General features: G+C 33.6%; 2 protein-coding genes and 1 long non-coding RNA gene across 25 annotated transcripts; 1 reads left to right on the plus strand and 2 right to left on the minus strand.

Moving 5' to 3' along the window:
* Positions 1 to 5,761: 5,761 nt before the first annotated feature.
* Positions 5,762 to 7,197, minus strand: LOC137717166 (F-box/kelch-repeat protein At3g23880-like). The gene has a single exon (XM_068456470.2). The coding sequence runs from the start codon at positions 7,127 to 7,129 to the stop codon at positions 5,897 to 5,899; it is 1,233 nt and encodes a 410-aa protein (XP_068312571.2). The 5' UTR covers positions 7,130 to 7,197; the 3' UTR covers positions 5,762 to 5,896.
* A 634-nt stretch (positions 7,198 to 7,831) lies between these two features.
* LOC148694620 (uncharacterized) lies at positions 7,832 to 11,337 on the plus strand. 5 transcript variants are annotated; one of them, XR_015965455.1, is made up of 4 exons: positions 8,081 to 8,919; positions 9,704 to 10,383; positions 10,513 to 10,643; positions 11,164 to 11,337. It is a non-coding gene; the product is annotated as an uncharacterized LOC148694620 (long non-coding RNA). The 5 variants fall into 5 exon arrangements; XR_015965452.1 differs by having other exon boundaries at positions 7,832 to 10,383; XR_015965453.1 differs by having other exon boundaries at positions 7,832 to 8,919; positions 9,011 to 10,383; positions 10,513 to 11,337.
* A 249-nt stretch (positions 11,338 to 11,586) lies between these two features.
* LOC137742799 (uncharacterized) lies at positions 11,587 to 20,949 on the minus strand. 19 transcript variants are annotated; one of them, XM_088698754.1, is made up of 17 exons: positions 20,537 to 20,778; positions 20,374 to 20,439; positions 20,212 to 20,280; positions 19,908 to 19,967; positions 19,645 to 19,745; positions 19,445 to 19,507; positions 18,608 to 18,692; positions 18,309 to 18,426; positions 17,406 to 17,496; positions 15,104 to 17,046; positions 14,785 to 14,979; positions 13,825 to 14,050; positions 13,628 to 13,722; positions 13,297 to 13,326; positions 12,809 to 12,876; positions 12,571 to 12,644; positions 11,587 to 11,753 (listed from the first exon to the last, which is right to left on the minus strand). In XM_088698754.1, the coding sequence occupies exons 1-6, from the start codon at positions 20,574 to 20,576 to the stop codon at positions 19,466 to 19,468; spliced, it is 378 nt and encodes a 125-aa protein (XP_088554880.1). In that variant the 5' UTR covers positions 20,577 to 20,778; the 3' UTR covers positions 11,587 to 11,753; positions 12,571 to 12,644; positions 12,809 to 12,876; positions 13,297 to 13,326; positions 13,628 to 13,722; positions 13,825 to 14,050; positions 14,785 to 14,979; positions 15,104 to 17,046; positions 17,406 to 17,496; positions 18,309 to 18,426; positions 18,608 to 18,692; positions 19,445 to 19,465. The 19 variants fall into 19 exon arrangements, 17 of the variants coding, with proteins under 17 accessions (XP_088554880.1, XP_088554881.1, XP_088554878.1 ...); XM_088698755.1 differs by having other exon boundaries at positions 12,571 to 12,678; XM_088698752.1 differs by having other exon boundaries at positions 11,587 to 12,644.
* Between the last annotated feature and the right edge of the window lie 4,473 nt (positions 20,950 to 25,422).

Raw genomic sequence — 25,422 nt, forward strand, 5'->3', positions numbered from 1 at the left:
CCATTGCCTTCCCGTGACTAAGCCAACGTTATCCGTCGGCAGTCTTTCCCTTAAGTCTGTGTTATCTCTAAACTACATTTTATATCCTTTTTAAGTTTGGGGTGGTTTTTTAAAATGTGTCATGCGGTTTTAATTTTCTCAAATTGCAGAATGAAGTTTTGAAATTGTTGTAATTTATGCATTTGTATTTGAATATTCATTAAATTGATGACATGATGAGTATAAAACTCGTAATAGGATTGATATGCAAGTTACATTGCATACGGTCTACTTTCCTACTGGATAGGGTCTTGAGTTTCAACCTATTCTGTTCCAGGATCGAAACGTCCTCTCCTAAATTGTTGTAATAGTTTCAAACTCTCTTCCATTAATAATAATTGTTTAAAAAAAAAAAATGTTAACTACATCTACACCACATTAATTAAAAACTCATCAATGTAACAGAGAAATACACAGAGAATTACAAGTTCAAATAAACAAAATGTGTAAATTGATATAATTTTAAAAACTCAAGGTTTAATGTGAAAAAATTTGAAACCTCGAGACTCATTTTGAAAACCAACTCAAATGTATAGGGTCTAAAGTGTAGTTTGGACTTTTTTTTTTTTTTTTTTTTTTTTTTTTGACAAGGATAACTTCCTGCCCACATGGAAACCTTGAACTTGTACCGTCTAGAGGTGGCAAATCAACTCATTGGGTTGTTAATAGGTACCCGTTAAGACCCGTTTAATTTGATATCATCATAATATAGAGGTGAGAATGGTGGTGGTGGTGGTGGTGGTGATGGTACAAGGTGAAATCAAACTAAATGGATCTCAATGGGTATCCATTGACAATCCAATGGGTCGATTTGCCTAGCACTGTTCATTTAAAAATATTTTTTTACAGGACTATAATTCTGGACGGGACGATACTAAACCCATTCGATTGAAGATGGCCTAACGACCTACAATGGCTATATTGTTTCCGTTTGAGTAAATTTTGATCAAGCTTGGTCGTACTTCTTCCTTCAAGAGTAATCTCACTATGATACAACACACAGAACTATATATGCATTCAAAGAAAATAGCTAGGACCTACAATACGAGCAGATATTATAGATGACAAAAGTGGACAAACCATATAGAAATTACAATGAATGAACAGAAGTGAAGGATTAATATAAACTAATAAGGTCTAAATTACTTTTAAAAACGCTCTATAGAATAAAGATGTCCGAGTCCAGTTTCTTGGCTATTTTGATCCCAAGGTATTGCAGTATCTTTCATATGACTAATGAAAAATAAGTAAGACTTAGAAAACAGAAGGCTAGACGGGAACGTGTATTATCACACAATGTGTCCGTATAAAATCACTTCTTGGTATAGAAGCACCTCATTGTATTTATCGACCTCATGAAAACAACTACGTTCAGTTACAAAAATTCCCTAATGACTATGTCTTAAACTATTTCTTAACCAAGTCAAATATACCAATCTAATAAAAAAATTAGAAAACTTCATTTTAATCCTTGATAAAGATGATTTTTAGATTAAAATCATGAGTAAGATCAAGATCTAATTTTAGTCCCTTGGTACATTAATAACCTCATTTATTAATTTTATTTTTATTTTTTAATTATTTCTCTTTTTCTTCCTAATTTTTGATGTATTAATTTTATAGAAAACTAGACTTTAATCCCTAAATAAGATGAAGTTTAGAAAAATGTCTTATATAAGATTAAAAATTGATTTTAGTCCCTATACTCTATTATATGCCAGCATATGTATTCAATGTCTCTCTTTCTTATTTATAATTTTATGGTGTTCATAAATTAAATTTTATGAAAATATTATAAATTTTAATTCTCATTATGGTGAGTATCTTATGTAAGAAAATATTTTCGTAGAGATTTTTCGGTACACTTATATTTTTGCATATTTTCTTATGTGCCACTAATTCATTACATTATATTTATGTACGAACATTTCAGTACACTGAGTTAGTATAATATGTTTAGGTGCTGACATTTAGGTACACTAGTTTAGTCTAATATATTTAGGTATCGACATTTCGGTACACTAGTTCAGTATCATATAGTTAGATACGGAATTTTCAATACAATTATATTTTTGCATATTTTCTTATGTGCCACTAATTTACTACAATATATTTAGGTACGGACATTTCGATACACTAAATTAGTAAAATAAATTATGATACGGACATTTTGGTACACTAATTAGAGGAAGTTAAACAAAATTAATGAATTAAAATGTGTATAATAATAAATTTAAAATTTACTGCAATGACATTAAATAAGATATCTATTAAATATTAAAACAAAAATATAATATAAATTTGAATTGAGTACACATTCGAGACTAAAATCAATATTCAATCTAACACCAGATTTTTATTAAATTTTAATCTTCTTGAAGCATTAAAGTTCAAAAATCCCATAAATATATAAGAGAGGAGCAAGAAGTTTACGAAGCTTGTGGGTATAAAGAATAATAATAACCACTGGTCCACAAGAAGAAGGTTTAAATCTTAATTTGCAGAAGCACGTAGCATGTAAAGATGGTGTAAAAAGAATGATTTATGCATGGTTGATTAGGGTTTAGGTAGCTCACGGGAAGCGACTTGTATGAAACAATGACTTTTGGTATATAAATAGGTCGATTGACCTTCGACAACCAAACAACCTTCAGACTCGATCAGAGGCTTACGTTTACTGTTCCCAGCTCACACAGTTCCCTTCTTTTTTTACCATTTCAACACTGCAAGTGATGAAACCGGCCCTCTTTTTTGTTTGAGCATTCTTGATGCTGATACAATATTCCTCCTTCCACACTGCACCTGTGGACAAAAACAATAAAATTATTCATTATTCATTATTCATGACCTCAAACATTTTTTCCTCTCAAACCAACAAATAAGTAAGATTCAACAATCCATTGTTGAATCCATTTTTTCCTCTCAAGCCTGTATGAAAATGGATTGTTGAATCTTACTTATTTGTTGGTTTGAGAGGAAAAAATGTCTGAGGTCATGAATAATGAATAATGAATAATTTTATTGTTTTTGTCCACAGATGCAAACTCGATCGCATCATGTACTGTTATTGCTGCTGATACTTTGTTAGCATGTAAATTCTTGTTTGGTGGTCCAATTCTCAAGAAAACTAAACTAAAAAAATAACTCAAACATAAAACCTTCTTGTTGAAAACAAAGTTGTTTTTAAATCCCCATAGCCTGCACCTCCACCCTTCTTTCAAAACGACTTTTCTACTTTGAAAAAATAGTCCATGGATCTGCAAATAAATATCTTTCTACTTTGAAAAAAACATAAATCAGTGCCTTGTATGCAGGAAATCTCGGATCCATAACAGATCTTATAAAACCCATCCCTGCATTCACATTCACATACATTGTTAATTGAAATAATGTAGATCTGAAAATTAGTGCTCGGATTGATGTTGATCATATGTATCTGTGATATATCGGTATTCTGCATCCATGTAGTGTAAATCTGCTTTTCTTTTGTGTTGCTGGTGGGTATAGATGACTGGAATAATAAATGAAACGTTAGACCAAAATGAAATGAATGTTTTGAAATGCAAATCAGGCGAGAGATTTACTTAAGTCAGTTACCTGCTTTGCGATAGCTTGTCTCTCCCTTCTTGATTGCTAGGTGCGGATCCATGCATTGTACTTATTTTTTATAATTTAATTATCCTCTTGGAAATTTCTGTCAAGATATTCATTTTTCTGCATTTTAAAATTAAAAGGTGTAGTTTTTGGAGTGAACACGATGTAACAATGGAATCAACTTTCATTTTTCAACTTTGTTGATAAATTTCGTTCTCAATTTTAATCGTTCTCAACTTTGTTGACGAATTGTAGAATACTAGAATGTGTATGTAGGACTTTAAAAATGATGTATATCTATGGGGTAGGAGTGACATAAGTGGATTAGTTGGGTCCAGTACAGAAGCTTCATCAAAATTGCCCATGCGCTTTCTGAAAACACTCCCAAAATAACTGCTGTTTGCGGTGAAGGTGATCAGAAAAACTATTTGGGAGTTGGGACATATCTCTGCAAGTTAAGCAATGCATTTCGAGGCCCCATAACTGCTTGTTTGCTGTGACTCTGCTTGCATGTTTGTCTAAATGCTTTAAGCTTCATTAAATTTTGCAATTTGATAGCTCTACAACTGCCGTGGTTGATGGTAAACTAGACTTGCTGTAGGCTGCAGGATCCAGTTTTACTTTTTCTTGTCTGCGCACTTGACCACTATAGTTGGAAAATAGGCCCGTCTTGCTATTCCGGTTTGCTCCCTGCAAAAATCCAATGTTCTTCAATTAATATACTGTTTTTATCACCCCAAGCTTACACAGCACAAATTGTAACACACGCACATAAAACTTTTGAAACAAATGTTTTTGATGTTGAAACACAGAATGTGAAAACAGAAAATTTAAATTAAAACTAATTAGTAAATAAAACACACACACACATATATATACTTTTTTTTTTTAAGAGTTCCTATTTATTTAATTTTTTTCAAAAAATTTGAAATAAGTGGGTAACAAAGGAAATATGCACCTAGAAATAAATAAATAAAAAATGAAAGGCTTGAACATCTCCAATAGAGTGTCTACAACTGTATGGTCACTAAATCTATGGACAAATGATCACTTCCAATGGGCCGGATTTGAAGTCCTCAAAATATCTTAATATATAAGGATTTGCCAAATATTTTTTTAGGGACTCAAATATTCTTTTAAAGCTACTAAAAGAGTCCTCAAAGTTTGTGGTAGGAGTCCCCGTATAGAGGTGCTCTAAAGAAAAGAGAAAAATGTTAGGAAATAGGGTTGCCTCCACATAATCGATTTATTTAATCTGTGGAGACAATTGAAGTTTGGTGATTAGATCAATGATTACTTAAGAATCATTGACTTGTCGAAGGATGACTCTAAGTACGTTTCAACTTGAAGCCATTCATCTTGAATGTGTACCATTAAGCTCACCTTTAATATTAACAGCTCTAAGTGAGTGAACCTAGTAACAAGATAAGACCCATTCAACCGAGATTTGAAATTTCATGAAAATAACTTCTAACCTCAAACTGAATAGTAAAAACCTTTGCCATGGCTGAAAACGTTTTTGAGAATTTGTTTGTCATGGAACGTCTTTGTTTTTGAGAATTCATGTAATATTATTAATTTCACGTCCTCTATATGTTTCTTTGACATCTTATTTTAGTTCCTCCTGAGCCACGTGTCACATACATGAGTGAAGGCCAAGATGCCACGTGTGCGTGGTAGTTATAAACATCTTACTTTAGTTCTTCATTAGATTCATCCCTAGAGATTCATCTCAGACCCTCCAACCTATCCCACAACCAGGTGAGTTGTGATTAATTGATCCCATTCACAAACTCGACGAACACTAAACGGATAATAAGTCGTGTATAAGTTGATGGTTTACTTTTCTATATGTAAACATGTTGCAAGTTTGGGTACAAATTCATTGATCTTATCATCTTTTTCCCCCTACACTAACGGATTGCTTTCTCTTCCAGAACTCTCTCTCTATATATAAATATATGTATGTACGTACGTATGATCTCATTTATAAAGAAATGCCTGGAATTATATTGATGGGGCTATGTATGTCCTTTTGTTCTCATACATGATCATGAAGGACGAAATAGATCAAGAGTAAGTAATATAAATCTAAATTTGGTCTCGTACATGATCACGAAAAGATGAATAGATCATTAATATAATTCTCAATTGCATTAAATAATACTCACTACCTTGAATACATTGTTAAATTAATAAAAAGAGCAAAAGAGAGACGAGGCTCACAATACCATTTGGTATCTTACAAATCAAAATGTATGAGCTAGCCGCCACCTGTCGCCGGTGAAACCAAAGTGCCTACGTACATAACCATTACTGCACGCCCAGACGAAGACGAAGCTCTCAATTTTTCAACATCAGAATTGTCGAGCACATTCCTGCATGTATCTTCCTTAGGCATATATAATACCAAGTCACCTCGATCCGATTCCATCAAAAGTGCACCATCGTCGAGGAATAACGGATTCAACAACCACACATTAGGAGGGAAAATCTCCGGGCGAATTTTTGCAAAAATAGTCCAAGATTGATCGACCCCATATTCCATCATCACCCATAGGGTAAGGCCAGTGTCCTCAAAGTCAGGAAAATTTTGGCAATCATGGCAGAAAGTGTGAAAGAAGAGACGATTTCCAGTAGTCCCCACTCGCGCCCAATAACATTTGTTATGCCTAATAGAGGAAAACGAATGAAATTTCTCCTGTGCGAAATCAAAGGACCTGATTATTGTCCCGTTATCGTGTCTATGATTCCAATGTAGAGCTCCATTTAAGAAGCACCCTCGTCCATCAATACCAAACGAGGCCGCAGGCTTGAGGGAGTCTACAACAATCTTCCATGAAGCCGCTTTGAGTGAGAAGATTGCAGCAAATCCATCTTTGGCACTTATACCGCCCAAAAGGACCTTGTAGTCTTGAGTGGTGGAATCGTAGCCGAATCCGTAATAACATGGTGTGAAACAAAACCAATCAATGTCCGGTACCTTACGGGCTGTTCTGGTACTAGGGTTCCACAAGAGAAGTCTTATATTTTCATAGTATTCTTCATAGTATGCAAGTGGAGGGTTAAGTAGTAGGCAGATGAGACCATTGCAAGAACCCACAAGTGATGAATCGTTGAGGCTAGTATCATCTGGAAATTCAGCTTCAACGTCTCTATGGTTGCTTCGTATCGCTGATGAAGAGGCAGAGGCGCAGGCGGCAACATTCTTCTTCAGTGATTGGTAGTCAATCAGTAGGGGAGATACAGAGGGGGGTGGTGGCGGGGCTGGTGGCGGCCAGTACGGTTTCGTGAGAATCAGGACATTCTTGTTGCTGTCGTTGGTATGTGCTCGGTGCTTGGCCACGAACTGGGGAGTAGTGATTAAGGCGCGCCATGACTTGCATACACAACGGAATCGGAGGAGAGATACGACCGGTAGCCATGAAAGTATCTCGACGATTATATCGTCATTGTTGGAGGACAAGATCGGCAATTCTCCATCATCACCCGCCATAATAGTAGAAAGCGAATGGCTGAAGTTTCGCACGTATTGATCGTTAGGGTTACAATATAAATGTAAATATATAGATATAGATATATTTATTGTGTGTGTATATATATTAGGAGTCCTATATATGCTTGTTCTCACAGGGAAAGGATAAATACAAATATGAGTCCTACTAAATATAGGACTCCTAATATATATATATATATATATATATGCTTGTTCTCACAGGGAAAGGATAAATATATATGCTTGAACTAATTGGATTAGGCGATTTCACATAAAAAGAAGAAAAGAACTTCTTTTTTTTGTTTTTTTTAAATTAAAAGCAAAAAAAACTTGAATTAATTGAATGTTGTTGACAAACAAAAGACAATAAATTAAAAGTCTACAAAAAAACCGTAATAGCCATATTAATGTTGGTGGCATTGTGTTGTAAATAAATTTAAATGTATGGACATCTTTTATCTTACATGACATCAAATTCAAAATTTAGGTTTTATTTAGATGTTTTAATATAGATGGGTTTATGTCTAGAGTTCAACAGTTATACGGGACTAAATCTAAAGCACCCTAAAAAGAATGACTTGTGCAGAGTTGATTTTAGGGTTTTAGGTAGCCCACGGCAAGAAACAGACTTGTTGTGAGGGGTTGATTAGGTAGCTCATGCAAGAAAGAGACTTGTAGGAAAACAATAAAAATGGGGGTATATTTAGGTGTTTGGACAATTGGGCTCAGGGCCTACGTCATTGGTATTCAAACTCAAGCACATGTATAACATTAAAATAGAAAGCCCAATCCAAAACAAAAATATCTACGACTAATTTGTATCTTCTGCCTTGCTTCACGTTTTGACATCGAGGCAAAAGATACATCCGCTTGACATTCCTATTTCATTCTAATTGTAACACGAGAATTTGTTTCAACATGTGGAGTGATGCCATGGCTTATGTTAAATACTCAAAAACTTCCCCAAAACATGAGCACAAGAGCTGTCTCTGTAACCTCTCAAATTTGACGAAGCCTAAAACCATATATAGCAGTTTACTTGTTCATACTAATTGTACTTTCACACAACAGAAATCTTCTAGTGGCAGTTGGTTCTTACAATAAAGAATGAATCTTCAAGGAAGAATGAATAAAACTGAATTACCGACCTCCATGTGTTACAGCAGCGAGAGGTCAAACAGCAACTAAAGGATCCTGTTTGAATTTATTAGGTTTATTTAAGAAATTAATTAGAGATTTGATTTGATTTTGTAGTAGGGTATTTTGGCATTTACGCATTAGGGTTCTTAGGTTTATTTCACTATAAATAGAGCTTGTAATTTAGTTTGAGAACAAGTTAGTCAAGATGCAGTTTATTCGAGTTATACAGTCATCTTGGTATTTTCGATTATAAAAAGTATTATTCTTAGTTTTATATTGTTGGTCTCTCATTTTCAACATGTATCAAAGCATGTTTAATCGTTTGGGGTTGAATCTGTTCTTAGTAGCCAGTTTGTTTGTCTTGTCACGTTCCTCTTCTTCGTGTCAGTTTGTGTGTTAGTTTGCTCGGTATCAGTTTTGTTAAGGTTTTGTTCCCCAGCCTGCTAATACCATCGTATCATCCGCACCGCACCGCCGCCGTTACTCCGCTGCACCTTTGCACCTCAAGACTACCGCTGCCTGACCCGTGTGTGTCCAGATTCGATTGAGACCTTGACCAACTACCATCGTATCATCTCGCGCCTGACCTGTGTTTGTCGAAGTCAGTTACCTGCTTTGCGATAGCTTCTCTCTCCCTTCTTGATTGCCAGGTGCGGATCCATGCATTGTACTTATGTTTTTGTAATTTACTTATCCTCTTTGAAATTTCTGTCAAGGTATTTATTTTCCTGCATTTTAAAGTTGAAAAGTGCAGTTTTTGGAGTGAACACAACGGAACAATGGAATCAACTTTCATTTTCTAAAGACCGACTCCAACTTCGTTGATGAATTTCGTTCTCAATTTGAATTGGTTATCTACTTGAATCCATTTTTCTAAGCCTAATTAGTTCATGCAATTAGCGCTCTTTCATGTTTAAATATGCTAAATACTTTAGATTTGAAATTCTGTGTGTTGAATGTCAAGATAGAGAAACTTTTCTATAAAAAGCCTTCTGTACATTTATGCATTTGTTTCTATTACTTTGGGTAAGAACCGTGAAACTCTAATCTTAATTTTGTCCTCCTTCGAATTTAAGAGCGAAACTTGATGTATGTATACTCTTTTTTTTGTTGTGAATTATGCAAATTAAAGTGTCTTTGGAGGTATTATGGGTATATTGTTCGAATTGGGGTTTTTATAGTTTATCAAGAAATTTGATCTGGGATTCTGAATTTTTTTTTACAACTCAGTAGTTTGTGGAGTTATTCGTAGGTTTTATCAAGAAATTTGATCTAGGTTTCATGTATTTTGTGACTCACATTGTTTTTTAGCATTTTTTTTCTGTCACTGACAATATTGGCAACAGATTTGTTAGTGTTAATTAGAGCAGCCATGGTTTTAATTTGCATCAAGTTTCAGCATTTTGTTCTAATTTTTGCAAGTTATTTGGTCAGCTCTTCATACTCTGATCACAATTGCTGAGAGTGTCAAGGGCAATGGAGTTGCTGTTGAAAAGAGTAAGTCGATATTTGACGAGTGTTGTGTTTGATTTCCAGTACTATTCTGATAAACATACTGGTTAATGGTGTTAGAAACTACCACATTATTAGAAAAGCTGAAGAAACACTAGAATTTAGTGAGTCTGAAACGTTGAGGTTGACATTTAGGATTCTCTTTCTTTTAGAGGCTTGAAGATATCTCGATCTGCTTCAAATCTCAAATTTTGTGCCCCGTACGGTTTGTGTTGTGCTAAAAGCATGATTGTTTATGTTGGAGTGGTTTAAGGGAATGTTCAACTGAGTTGGGCAGTTTTTGTTCATTCTGTTTAGGTGAGCATCTTTGGAGGTATTGTGGGTATATTGTCCGAATTGGGGTTTTTAAAGTTGAAATTTAATCTGGGATTCTGAATTTTTTTTACAACTTAGTAATTTGTGGAGTTTTTATCAAGAAATTTGATTTAGGTTTCATATATTTGGTGAAATTAGATGCTTTTTTGTGAAGATTTTTTTAATATGTTGTTGTGAAAGTTAAGGCAATTTACGTGTCTGAAAATGCTCGAGAGTTGAATGTGACAAAGTAAGCACATCAGCATGTAAACCTGAAACCATGAAGCTCAAACCCCGAGAATTCGATGGTTAGCCCTGTTTGTCAGATTTGTTTGCTTCAGTTAATTTTGTTGTAAATTAATTAATAATATATTAGAGCGACACCCTGTTGGTTATTTTATAGGTAATAACATGTATTTTCTCTTCATTGCATTTAGAAGTAACCAACCTTAGTTATGCGACTCAAAATCTGGGGCAGCTTCTGGACCTTATTCTCAGGAAGGTAACATTGTGTTTACGATTTCAATTTGATGCCATTAAGCTATCATCCTCAGACCTCAAAATTCAGGTAACCCCATGGTTTTAATATTGCTTCTCCTGTTTTGTCCAATTATTGTTCTATTTATTGTATTCTTTAGTTAAATAATGATTAATTAGAATGTCTAGTAAAAAAACTCAGGCATTGCAGTGTTTGAAATGATAATATAAATCCAATTTGGCCATTAGCCAGTCGGAGAACCTTATTTGGGAAGTCGGTTTTAAAGTTTCAATAGTTTCGTTGTGTGTAAATATTTGTGCTTTGCCTACCGGAAATCTAATAACCAAAGGCTTACTTATGTTTCCCAAATGGTTTTTAACTGTATGTTTCGTTTCTTTACTATTTTCAGATGATATAAATGATCAGTTCTGTGATGCTGTTAAGAATAAACGACTTTTGTGATGCTTTTAAGAATAAAGGATTTAATAAACGACTTTTGTGATGCTTTATGTTATTCCTTTTTATTGTTCTGATATTTAGCAAAAGCATCCTTTAACAAATCCAATTGTCATTTGTTCACGTTAACTTTAATTTTTCCAATTTCTAACAGAGAAATGAAAACAGCTACATATCAGAAGAAAGGAGGAACAAAGTGAAGAAACAAACAATTGGATTCTGGAAATTCAACACTACTCATTGGTTCTTATTGTAGATAGGGTTGCAAATAGACTTCCCCATGTATACAAGTAGTAATGCTAATCATATATATTTAAAACTTTTTACATGTTTTATACAATTTCAAAACCCACAGCACCGCGCGGGCACGCTTGCTAGTAAAACCTGGACCCAATATGCATGATCACGGTAAACACCGGACAAAATTATGAACAAACTGGACTAGCATAGTGGACCCTTCTGTATTCCAGTACAGAAGCCTCAAAGTATCATAATATACAAGGACTAGGCAATGTTGCCCACATGTTGCTGCGGGATTAAAAACTGTGTTGATTACTATGCTTGAAAAACGCAGAGATAGTCGAAGAAAACAATAAGATAAATTTAGATATACAAAACACTATAATCATTTACTGCGGTTCATTGCTTTCATCCAATTTTCAACTGGGACCAGCATTTGTACACAGAAGATAAGAAAATGCTGGACTATGTACATACAAAATATTAGAAATGCTGGGCTAGTACCTGCAAAAAATATTGTCTAACCTAGATTAGAGAGAGCTACTTACATACCAAAAAATAAGAGAAACAATGTCGATGTATATAGATTAGAGGTGCGAAAGTAACATTTGTTCTGTTCAAAAGGAAGATTCAACATTCTTTGTGCAGCAGAATGGACAGGAGAAAGTTGATAATGATTTGAAATAAACAATATAAGCAAGAGTTATTTCAAGTAAGAAGCTAGCAAAAGACGGTGAGATAACATTTGGCAACTATTTTTCAGTTAAGGCAGAAACAGATAAAATGCTTTGGAGGAAAATTAAATGAACGATAGGATACCAATTCAAAACGAAGCATGTGCTAAAATCATGTTGGTATGTTTGCCTCCTCTCTCCCTTTTGCGTTGGGATGTATAAGTTTGAAAGAAAGGGAAAGTAGAGGAAAGTTTAATGATATAAACAAACAATAGAACAGATCATATAAGTTCCCTATTAGCAATGATAACCAATGTAATCAAACATAAATAAAATGGTATGATACAGTTTTATTCTTTTTCACAAAGCTCTAAGGTTCGAGTCTTATGAAATGCCGAGTTTTTGATACAAATTATTATTGATGGAATTGATAGTTTTATTCTCTTTTACAACATGATTCAAAGAACCTCAATCTACTATCTTTAACGATTGAAACTATATTGTACAGTGTTAAATCTTTAGTATTAATTTGAAGACTGAAAATAAAATAATTTGAAGCTAAATTGATTAGTATTAAGCTTAGCATCAAATATTATTCAGCAGATTCAATCCAAAATTAAGACAAATTCGAAAGAATTGAGCCTTACCTGATCATTGATAAAACAATGGGCTGAGAAATACGATTTCAAATTGAATTTGAATGATGACAGCCACCTTTTTCCTTGAGTTCAAAGGTGGAAATTGAACAAAATACGCTAAAATTTGAGTCATACAATTCAAATTTCAAACAAAGGGGTCAATTTCATACATGCAACTCAACAACTAAGATTGTTACCACGATTATTCAAGAACTAATTACCAAAAACAACCATCTAAGGTTCATACCTTTAGTTTTTGTTCACTCGTTATTTTCTCAGTAAATCAACCATTTGTTCTTTATCAATGTCCAAGGCCTGTTATATAGAAGGCAAACGGAGCATAAAAAATTAACCGGGTTAGCAACATGTAACTTAAATATACTTAAGAAAGCATATTTAATTCAAAACCAAGAAATTAAGGGATATCTAAATCATGTAGAAAGTCATAATACTAATAACTAAGACAAATCAGGACGACTTTGCTTAAGATCGGAATGCTACCCGCTTGAACTCAAGAACTAAACTATCCCAGTGAGTCTGAAATTGAGAGATACCCATTAAACATTTCAATGAATTGGGAGATACCCATTAAACTTTTCAAATTGAGGGATACCCATGTTGATTTTTCAAGATTCATAGAGGAAATGACCAACCCAAATAATTAGGGAGATTCACAAATTGAACAGACTATACACAAAGCATAAACAAATTCAGCATATGAACACCAAAACTTACCAAACTCTAGTAACAGACCTCTGGTTGGATCTGTGCAATATGTAGAGTTAAGTAGGATTAATATTAATTAATAGTAGTAATCTATGAACTTTGACAGTAAAATAAAAATTAGATAGGAAATTTAACAAATGAAATCAAGTATCTTGATTCCTCACCAAATAAAAAGTGGTCCAAACTTTTGTATGTTGGAGTTCATATATAAGTATCAGTTCATTTTTGAATCAAAAAGTACCACTAATACTTTTAGCTTCGTCTTCCGATTGAATCAGATCTATCATCAAATTTCAATCAGAAAATAGAAAATTAAGAACAACCCAGAATTTCGACTCACCTTCTGTGAAACTTGTCCCTGTTGAGCAGCAGTAGGAACGGGTAAACTGGGTGATATATACAACCGATTAAAACATTCAAGTTTAGCTGCTTCAGCTACATGACAGAAAAAGAAAAAAAAAGTTAATTTAACTATAATTAAGTAATCTGGTTTAAGATTAATAAAAAAGCTTGGGAATTTCAGCTGTAATATCACACCTCAAAATGTGATCTTCAGTCTTTCAGCCTCTGTTGCAAAAATTAATCCCACAATCCCCAAAAAATTAAACAAATCAAGCAGGGATAAAATCGGTATCACACTGCTCTATGAACATTGTTTAAGTTGTTTGTACAACTGGGGAAGAAAATCTAGTTCTTTTTTTCAACTATGTCATATTCATATAGTTGAGCAACTTATCTGGCAAAACCACATTCATATAGTTGCCTGCATATACAAAATTCAATCAATAGGCAGTATGACACACATAAGAAATCTAACTAACCAACGGTCTTTAAAAACGATAATATTGGGCAGTTAGTTAGTGTATCATACTCGTTTATTATGCTAAAGGATGCAGACACCAAGGTGTGTTTCCGCACATACTTCCACGACATTATTATATAAAGTTGCGTTTAATTAAGAGAATCAAACTTAAGCTTGTCAACATGCAAGTGCTCATTAATCGACTCCTCTTTCTTGAACTCTGCAATCCATCCTTAGTGTGTTATATCAACTTAAAGATCAATAACAGCAAAATGATCAACTCCTGGAGACAGAATCTACAAGCCAGTTCTAGTGTAAAGTAAATCTCCTGTTCCGTCAAACAAAAAGACGACTGTTTATCCCAACGGTTCATCATGCTTATTTAGGCATTGATAACCATCTAAAAACAAAGTACTAAAAAGAGAATTCGAGCCCGCTTACCAGTCTATCAGTAAAAAAAATTTCGATGTACTCTAAACAACGTAAATCCCGAAACAAAATCCAAACAATCATCAGATTCTCCAGGCCACCAAAAAAAACTTCAACCAAAATAATTCAAACTCAAGCCCCCGAAATTTAAACTGCATAGAATCCAATCCATCACAAACAAATACCGCATACACTGCGATCAAAATCAAACAATTGAAATACAAATCAACTCTCACACCAAGATTTAACTCAGTAAGCGAACTTGCCTGGAGAGTTCGGTGGCGAACTCGACTCCGATAGTGGATTTGGACTCCAAGCAGAACTCATTCCTGATAAATCTAGAGAGAATGTTAGATTTGCCCACACCAGAGTCACCGATCAACACGATCTTGAACAGGTAGTCGTATTCGTGGTCTACTCTACTCGCCATGCCGCCCTCTCTCCTCTCCGATCTCCACAACCTATACAAATATATACACACACAAATTCAAATCCATCAAAAATGACACAAATACACAAACAAATCTCTCTCTCTCATTGTAACCTATACATACACAAACAGTTATATCTATAGATCTCGCTTACCCGGAGGCGAATCGACCGAGGAGAGAACGCGATCGGAGCGTTCGATCGGAGGAACCGAAGGAATTGGAGAGGGAAGCACAGTGGGAGGGTTTTGGGTTTACGATTTCAAGTTGGTGCCATTAAGCTATCACCCTCAGACCTCAAAATTCAGGTAACCCCATGATTTTAATATTTCTTCTCATGTTTTGTCCAATTATTGTTCTATTAATTGTATTCTTTAGTTAAATAATGATTAATTAGAATGTCTAGTAAAAAAAACCTCAGGCATTGCAGTGTTTGAAATGATAATATAAATCCAATTTGGCCATTAGCCAGTCGGAGAACCTTATTTGGGAAGTAGGTTTTAAAGTTTCAATAGTTTCGTTGTGTGTAAATATTTGTGCTTTGCCTACCGGAAATCTAATAACCAAAGGCTTACTTATGTTTCCCAAATGGTTTTTAACTGTATGTTTCGTTTCTTTACTATTTTCAGATGATATAAATTATCAGTTATGTGATTCTGTTAAGAATAAACAAATTTTGCGATGCTCTTTAGAATGAAGGTTCTAATATATTTGATTCGCTGTCTACAGAAAAACCAAGGATTTGCCAAATATTTTAAAGAAATTTACAAATATGAGAACTCAAAGAGTGGACTCTATATGAACACCATAAAATTATAAATAAAAAAAGAGACATTGAATACATATGCTGGCATATAATAGAGTATAGGGACTAAAATCAATTTTTAATCTTGTATAAGACATTTTTCTAAACTTCATCTTATTTAGGGATTAAAATCTAGTTTTCTATAAAATTAATACATTAAAAATTAGGAAGAAAAAAAGAAATAATTCAAAAAATAAAAATACAATTAATAAATGAGGTTAGTAATGTATCAAGGGACTAAAATTAGATTTTGATCTTACTCATGATTTTAATTTAAAAGTTATCTTTGTCAAGGATTAAAATGAAGTTTTCTAATTTTTTTTTATTAGATTGGTATATCTGATTTAGTTAAGAAATAGTTTAAGACAGAGTCATTAGGGAATTTTTGTAACTGAACGTAGTTGTTTTCATGAGGTTGATAAATACAATGAGGTGCTTCTATACCAAGAAGTGATTTTATACGGACACATTGTGTGATGTGTAAAATGTTAAAAGGAATACTCGTTCCCGTCCAGCCTTCTGTTTTTTAAGTCTAACTTATTTTTCATTAGTCATGAAAGATACTGCAGTACCTTGGGATCAAAATAGCTAAGAAACTGGACTTGGACATCTTTATTCTATAGAGCGTTTGTAAAAGTAATTTAGACCTTATTAGTTTATATTAATCCTTCACTTCTGTTCATTCATTGTAATTTCTATATGGTTTGTCCACTTTTGTCATCTATAATATCTGCTCGTATTGTAGGTCCTAGCTATTTTCTTTGAATGCATATATACTTCTTCTGTGTGTTGTATCACAGTGAGATTACTCTTGAAGGAAGAAGTACGACCAAGCTTGATCAAAATTTACTCAAACGGAAACAATATAGCCATTGTAGGTCGTTAGGCCATCTTCAACCAAAAGGGTTTAGCATTGCCCTATTCAGAATTATAGTCCTGCAAAAAATTATTTTTAAATGAACAGTACCGGGCAAATCGACCAATTGGGTTGTCAATTGGTACCCATTGAATCCATTTAGTTTGATTTCACCTTGTACTATCACCACCACCACCACCATTCTCACCTCTATATTATGGTCATATCAAATTAAACGGGTCTTAACAGTACCTATTAACAACCCAATGAGTTAATTTACTACCTCTAAACGGTACAAGATCAAGGTTTCCATGTGAGCAGGAAGTCATACTTGTCAAAAGAAAAGGAAAAAAAAAGGTCCAAACTCCACTTTAGACCCTACTAGCAAGACTGCCCGCGCGATGCTGCGGTGCTACGTTTTGCTGCTATACAACCTTATCTACAATAAGGAACAATGAGCAATGTTCAATTTAATTCCATCATCAATACCTTTAACTTGTAGGATCTAAATTGAAAAAAAAAATATATATATATATATATATATATATTAACATGGACCTTAAAATTTCTATCATGGAGAAAAATATTAACATTGGGAAAAGGCAAAGAGAGGAATTCTGAAAAGAAAACTGAGAGTACGGATCACATTGAATGGAAATCACAAACAGCAACCACATCAAAAATGAAGAATAACAATTGAAAAGGAAAATAATAATCGAACCATAACTGAAAAAGCCATCTAGTTTTGAATATTACAATTATGAAGCAACTCTTATAGGATGAGTGATTCGAACTTACAACATAGTTAGGAGTGTTCCATCTCGCTATCAATTTGCTAAACCACGATCATCTATACCAAATGACAGCATTTTAATCCTTCAAATTGCTTCTGAAAAGAAAAAGTAAATTAAATGCGGGGATCTATACCTTAAGACAATGGAAAAATTAGATTAAAGCTGGAAAGTATCAAACTTTACAACTTTCTCCAAAAGCATATATCACTACAAAAGTACCAATTTTTCACATTAATCAGAAATTATGCAATATTATTTCATATTTTCCAATGAATTTGAAACCCTAAAATTGTCATATTTAGACGTTCTTTACTTGAAATTTATTGAAGGAGCACTTGTCAAATGTTCGACAAAATTTGGGAATTCAAACAAAATCCAGAGTGCAGTGATCACAATCGTCGAGACCAACATTGAAAAATGTAGATAAATTCACTGATAAGGCATATCATAAAAACCCATTGAGATTGAGATGACACTAAATTGAAAACATTCTAATTAAAATAGCGTCAGTCACCAAACGCACAATCAAAATAACAACATAGATTACTTTAAACTTGCAGAGACTCCAAAGAAATACCGAACTCATCGGCTACATAATTAAAAAAAAAATTGAATAATGGTAAAAAAAAAAAAAAAAAGATCCATCAGGACAAAAAAAAATTCTCACATGAAATTTAATCAACAGATGAAATTCTTAAGTTACCTAATTAGACCAAGCAAGAAGAACCAGTCGTTAATCGAGAATTCACCAAACAAAACAATGCAAGAATTGACCAAATAAACAATGAAAAATTGATTGCAACAATTGGAACAAAGTAACAAACAGAGGGTAGGATTTGCAGCTACACTGCAACAGATCTATCATTTATGCAAAGGAAATTCGATAGAGAGACGAAGAGAGACGAACCTTCTTGCAGAGGCCAGAGGTTCCAGGATTGAGAAACAGATAGAGAGTTCTGTACTTGAGTTCTCCACTGTGCTTAAGCCAGTGGAGAACTCCAGCTACATTGTTAATTCTAGGGTACCTACAAAGTTAGCATCTTAATTAAAATTTAATTAATATTTTATGCATTAATAAAAGCAAAGTCCTTGCATATAAATCAAACCCATCAAATTCAATGTAAAATTAAATCCAATCCAGACTTGAAAATCCAAACTTTATATCAAAATGAGATTTTTTTTTTTTTTTTTTTTTTTTGAACTCACCAGTCTGACAGATTTTGGGTGCCTGGAACCTCAAAAATGGAAGCTAAATGCATCCCCTTGTACTTCTTTTTGTCTCCTCATCTTCCTATTTGTAAAGTCCATAAAGCTAAAATTAGAATTGCTTCAAATAATTTGCCAAATTTTAAAATTCAAAGGGACACATTTTCAAACTAACATACCAAGATATCAGTAGTGGACACAAATGATTAAAATTAGTAATAAAAGAACTGAAATCAAAGCAAGAAAAATAAAAATTGAAGATTGATAGGACTTACAAACAGTAGCTTGTTTGGAGACTTAAATTGAGGAAAAGTAAACAAAGAGCGAGCAATAACAAAGTAAAAGAAAATTAAAACCTTTATTTCTGCTCTGAGATGGTATGAAGTTATGTCTACCAATTTTATGATAAATGGGTGAAATCGTTGTCATGAAATTTTAATGTTTAGGTTTCAATTTGTTGGTAGAAGCGGGCGAAGCAATGGAGAATGTTTATTCTTGTTATTGGCTGCAGCAAAGATGAGAAGAGTTAAAATCTCAATCCTCTAGCGAATAAGAATTAAATATATCAATGACTTGGTGAATGGAATGTAATACTTGTAACTCATAGCTTTTAGCACTAAATCTTCAACAAATAAGAGTTAATAGATCAATGACTTGTTCATTGGAATGAAATATTTTTATAAACGCTTAAAACCAAAATGCTATCAAACTAATTCCAAGTTCAAGAAGGCAGTGGAAAAGGTAATTATCAAAATGAGAAGAGTTAAACTAAATTAGGCATTGTTCTCAACACTATTAGCACACCAATGACTGGTAGGAAAAAGCAATAGTGCTAACCTGAAGACAAAAAGTTTATCCTCAGTGACAGACACCTTCCCCTCTGGATTCACTTCCGTAAACCTACAAATCACCAACAAAAACCCCAAACCCAATTCCTCAGACACTCAAAAAAAAAATACACCAAAATCCATTAAAAGTACAAAAATCACATATTTCCATCTATGCCTGCATGTATTTTCGGGATCAAAAATTCAAACCAAGTAAAATACCACTGGGTTGTCGCTGAGATTGATTAAGTGCAATTTGTAGGGCACTTTCTTCTCCTCCAAGGTCAGAAGAACCCTTTGGCTAAAAGGGCCTGTCAGAAGCAAAAGATGGAAAATTATACCAAAGTAGCAAAATTTGATCAAACCCCAGAAAGGTAATGGGGATTAACGGTTATGGAGAGAGAGTAGAAGATGAAATTGAAAGGTAATGGGGATTAACGGTTATGGAGAGAGAGTAGAAGATGAAACCAAACCTCTCAATATCTTCTTCTCATCCCGATCTCCGCCCTTGGATCTCATCAACAACCCAATATCCACAAAGTCACCAAAAAAAAAAAAAAAAAAATTCAAATGAAAATCCATTTCTAAATCCAAAATCACAGAAAGGAAATTTCAACATAAAACCCATTCCTAAATCCAAAATCACAAAACCCCATAGATTCACCAATTAACAACCCAAACACACACAAAAAAGGTCCCAAATCACCAAAATAAAACCAAAAAAAAAATTCAGCCGCAAAGGGAACAAATGAAAAAACAAATAATACATTTATATACCTTTAGCACAGAGAGTTCCAAGAATCAGAATCGAAAATCCAAAAATCTGAAAGGGACCGTTTCCCGAATCTGGAAAACAAAACGCATCAGACACGCACAACAACGATCCAACGAAAAAGAAAAGATCGAAACCATATAAGCTGATAAACATGCAAAACTCACATGGAAACGCCGGATTAGATCGGTCGCAACCAAGTCCGAAGCGAACCCAAGATGGGCACAAAATTTCTGAAATAAAAAAGCAAAGCCCATGAGATATTAACAAAAAGAATCCAAAAAAATGGAAAATCGAAACCCCGTGCGGTAATATACATGTAAAACTTACTTGGAAAACCCGGGTCCAACCAACCAAAAACCCAAAACATTATTGGAATCGAACCAAAAAGGCAGAGAATTTAACACCTGTGACCATTAATCGGAGAACAACTAAGCAAAATGGTCGACGTTTTGAACAACGAAGCAACACGATGAAGAAAACAGAAGCGAAGGCGAAGAAAAAAGACGGTGAGAAACAAAGCAACTGGAGATATGCGAGAGAGAATAGGCGAAAGCAAAAGAAAGATCTAGAATAACCAAAGCTAAAACATACACGGATGATGGACGCGTGGAATCAAAAGGGCAAAACAGACCTTTCACTATACAGAAGCCGAGAGAAACCCAGCTGAGAAAATTATTTGGAGGGCATTTCCGTCCTTTTACTATTTCTGAACAGTGCCAGTTTCAACTGGCTTTTAGTATATATAATGTATTTGAGTTGCTTTTCAAAATGAGTCTCGAGGTTTCAAATTTTTTCACATTACACCTTGAGCTTTTAAAATTATATCAATTTACACATTTTGTTTATTTGAACTTGTAATTCTCTGTTAAATTGATGAGTTTCTAATTAATGTGGTGTAGATGTAGTTTACATATTATTATTTTTTTAAACAATTATTATTAACGGAAGAGAGTTTGAAACTATTAAAACAATTTAGGAAAGACCGTTTCGATCCTGAAAGGGAATGGGTTGAAACCCAAGACTCATTTTGAAAGTGGTGGACCGCATGCAATGTAACTTGCATATCAATCCTATTACGAGTTTTATGCTCATCATGTCATCAATTTGATGAATATTCAAATAAAAATGCATAAATTACAACAATTTCAAAACTTCATACTGCAATTTGAGAAAATTAAAACCGCATGACACATTTTTAAAAACCACCCCAAAAAAGGATGTAAATGTAGTTTGGAGATAACATAGAATTAAGGGAAAGACTGCCGACGGATAACGTTGGCTTAGTCACGGGAAGGCAATGGTTTAGGAGGGTGAGATTCGACATTCATTTATTTCAAAATTGATATTTGAATCTATGTACATATTTAGGGAAATTAACCGAGAGCTCTTCAAATTTAGGACCCTCTGTTTTCTTCAACTCAACTTACAAAACTATACAACCAGCCCCTGCGGCAAATAGAATTACATCAAATGTTGATTTAAAGTAACCGTGCAATAAAAATGAAAAAAGGCATCCATTAATCTGTTATAATGATAATCTAGAAAATAAGGAAGCAGTAATCATATTGTTTCATAAAAAAAAACTAGCCCAAAAAATTAAAGGAAATAAGAGAAGGAATCTCACTTGCACAGGATCTGCATGAACGGAGGATTGACTGGTAGCAGGGGCAGAGGCACTTGCTTTGGATGAGGTCTCAGACTCTTTATTTGTCTGACCGCTTAATGCAGAAATCTCTGGGACTAATGAGCCTTTCTTCACACGTTTTCGCAGCAGCAGTTGTTGAAACCTTCCAAACTTCCTGCATGTGACCAATTGGACAACCATTTATACCTCTGAAAAGTTCTAACAGTCACAAATTTGAAATCAGTAACATTTCCAACCTACCTGCCGTCTTTGTGAATCTTGCCTTATACTTGCCTTATATCAACCGTTTGTTTGGTAATAAAGAGGCTTGGGTTTGTGTATCTTGCCTTGGCAAACCAATATTTGCTTGCTCAACATTTATTTTTATTACTGTAGCCTGTAGGGAGAGATCTTTTCTCTCAGGATTCATCCAACATACCTGCCGGCTTTGTGAATATTGTTCTTCTTCTGGGAATAAATATCCCTACATCATTCTGTACATTGCCTCGGTTAAATGAATCCTGAGAGGAAAGATCTCTACCTACAGGCTACAGTAATAAAAATAAATGTTGAGCAAGCAAATATTGGTTTGCCAAGGCAAGATACACAAACCCAAGCCTCTTTATTACCAAACAAACGGTTGATATAAGGCAAGTATAAGGCAAGATTCACAAAGACGGCAGGTAGGTTGGAAATGTTACTGATTTCAAATTTGTGACTGCTAGAACTTTTCAGAGGTATAAATGGTTGTCCAATTGGTCACATGCAAGAAGTTTGGAAGGTTTCAACAACTGCTGCTGCGAAAACGTGTGAAGAAAGGCTCATTAGTCCCAGAGATTTGTGCATTAAGCGGTCAGACAAATAAAGAGTCTGAGACCTCATCCAAAGCAAGTGCCTCTGCCCCTGCTACCAGTCAATCCTCCGTTCATGCAGATCCTGTGCAAGTGAGATTCCTTCTCTTCTTTCCTTTAATTTTTTGGGCTAGTTTTTTTATGAAACAATATGATTACTGCTTCCTTATTTTCTAAATTATCATTATAACAGATTAATGGATGCCTTTTTTCATTTTTATTGCACGGTTACTTTACATCAACATTTGATGTAATTCTATTTGCCGCAGGGGCTGGTTGTATAGTTTTGTAAGTTGAGTTGAAGAAAATAAAGGGTCCTAAATTTGAAGAGCTCTCGGTTAATTTCCCTAAATATGTACATAGATTCAAATATAAGTTTTGAAATAAATGAATGTCGAATCTCACCCTCCTAAACCATTGCCTTCCCGTGACTAAGCCAACGTTATCCGTCGGCAGTCTTTCCCTTAATTCTATGTTATCTCCAAACTACATTTAGATCCTTTTTTGGGGTGGTTTTTAAAAATGTGTCATGCGGTTTTAATTTTCTCAAATTGCAGTATGAAGTTTTGAAATTGTTGTAATTTATGCATTTTTATTTGAATATTCATCAAATTGATGACATGATGAGCATAAAACTCGTAATAGGATTGATATGCAAGTTACATTGCATGCGGTCCACCACTTTCAAAATGAGTCTTGGGTTTCAACCCATTCCCTTTCAGGATCGAAACGGCCTTTCCTAAATTGTTTTAATAGTTTCAAACTCTCTTCCGTTAATAATAATTGTTTAAAAAATAATAATATGTAAACTACATCTACACCACATTAATTAGAAACTCATCAATTTAACAGAGAATTACAAGTTCAAATAAACAAAATGTGTAAATTGATATAATTTTAAAAGCTCAAGGTGTAATGTGAAAAAATTTGAAACCTCGAGACTCATTTTGAAAAGCAACTCAAATACATAGGGTCTAAAGTGGAGTTTGGACCTTTTTTTTTTCTTTTCTTTTGACAAGTATGACTTCCTGCTCACATGGAAACCTTGATCTTGTACCGTTTAGAGGTAGTAAATTAACTCATTGGGTTGTTAATAGGTACTGTTAAGACCCGTTTAATTTGATATGACCATAATATAGAGGTGAGCATGGTGGTGGTGGTGGTGATAGTACAAGGTGAAATCAAACTAAATGGATTTCAATGGGTACCAATTGACAACCCAATTGGTCGATTTGCCCGGTACTGTTCATTTAAAAATAATTTTTTGCAGGACTATAATTCTGAATAGGGCAATACTAAACCCTTTTGGTTGAAGATGGCCTAACGACCTACAATGGCTATATTGTTTCCGTTTGAGTAAATTTTGATCAAGCTTGGTCGTACTTCTTCCTTCAAGAGTAATCTCACTGTGATACAACACACAGAAGTATATATGCATTCAAAGAAAATAGCTAGGACCTACAATACGAGCAGATATTATAGATGACAAAAGTGGACAAACCATATAGAAATTACAATGAATGAACAGAAGTGAAGGATTAATATAAACTAATAAGGTCTAAATTACTTTTACAAACGCTCTATAGAATAAAGATGTCCAAGTCCAGTTTCTTAGCTATTTTGATCCCAAGGTACTGCAGTATCTTTCATGACTAATGAAAAATAAGTTAGACTTAAAAAACAGAAGGCTGGACGGGAACGAGTATTCCTTTTAACATTTTACACATCACACAATGTGTCCGTATAAAATCACTTCTTGGTATAGAAGCACCTCATTGTATTTATCAACCTCATGAAAACAACTACGTTCAGTTACAAAAATTCCCTAATGACTCTGTCTTAAACTATTTCTTAACTAAATCAGATATACCAATCTAATAAAAAAAAAAATTAGAAAACTTCATTTTAATCCTTGACAAAGATAACTTTTAAATTAAAATCATGAGTAAGATCAAAATCTAATTTTAGTCCCTTGATACATTACTAACCTCATTTATTAATTGTATTTTTATTTTTTAATTATTTCTTTTTTTCTTCCTAATTTTTAATGTATTAATTTTATAGAAAACTAGATTTTAATCCCTAAATAAGATGAAGTTTAGAAAAATGTCTTATACAAGATTAAAAATTGATTTTATTCCCTATACTCTATTATATGCCAGCATATGTATTCAATGTCTCTTTTTTTATTTATAATTTTATGGTGTTCATAAATTAAATTTTATGAAAATATTATAAATTTTAATTCTCATTATGGTGAGTATCTATCTTATATAAGAAAATATTTTCGTAGAGATTTTTTTTTTACACTTATATTTTTGCATATTTTCTTATGTGCCACTAATTCATTACAATATATTTATGTACGAACATTTTGGTACACTGGGTTAGTATAATATGTTTAGGTGCTGACATTTAGGTACACTAGTTTAGTCTAATATATTTAGGTATCGACATTTCGGTACACAAGTTTAGTATCATATAGTTAGATACGAAATTTTCAGTACACTTATATTTTTGCATATTTTCTTACGTGCCACTAATTTACTACAATATATTTAGGTACAGACATTTCGATACACTAAATTAGTAAAATATATTATGATACGAACGTTTAGGTACACTAATTAGAGGAAGTTAAATAAAATTACTGAATTAAAATGTGTATAATAGTAAATTTAAAATTTAATGCAATGACATTAAATAAGATATCTATTAAATATTAAAACAAAAATATA

This window comes from Pyrus communis, chromosome 8 (assembly GCF_041283825.1).
Source record: "Pyrus communis isolate YQ-2024b chromosome 8, ASM4128382v1, whole genome shotgun sequence".
Lineage (NCBI taxonomy): Eukaryota > Viridiplantae > Streptophyta > Magnoliopsida > Rosales > Rosaceae > Pyrus > Pyrus communis.

Coding starts and splice junctions, on each gene's coding strand:
- LOC137717166 (XM_068456470.2), bottom strand. CDS start 7,129: ATGGCGGGTGATGATGGAGAATTGCCGATCTTGTCCTCCAACAATGAC.
- LOC137742799 (XM_088698759.1), bottom strand. CDS start 20,576: ATGTTTTGGGTTTTTGGTTGGTTGGACCCGGGTTTTCCAA. Junction 20,440..20,536: donor GTTGGACCCGGGTTTTCCAA/GTAAGTTTTACA, acceptor TTTTTATTTCAG/AAATTTTGTGCCCATCTTGG. Junction 20,281..20,373: donor ATCTAATCCGGCGTTTCCAT/GTGAGTTTTGCA, acceptor TTTGTTTTCCAG/ATTCGGGAAACGGTCCCTTT.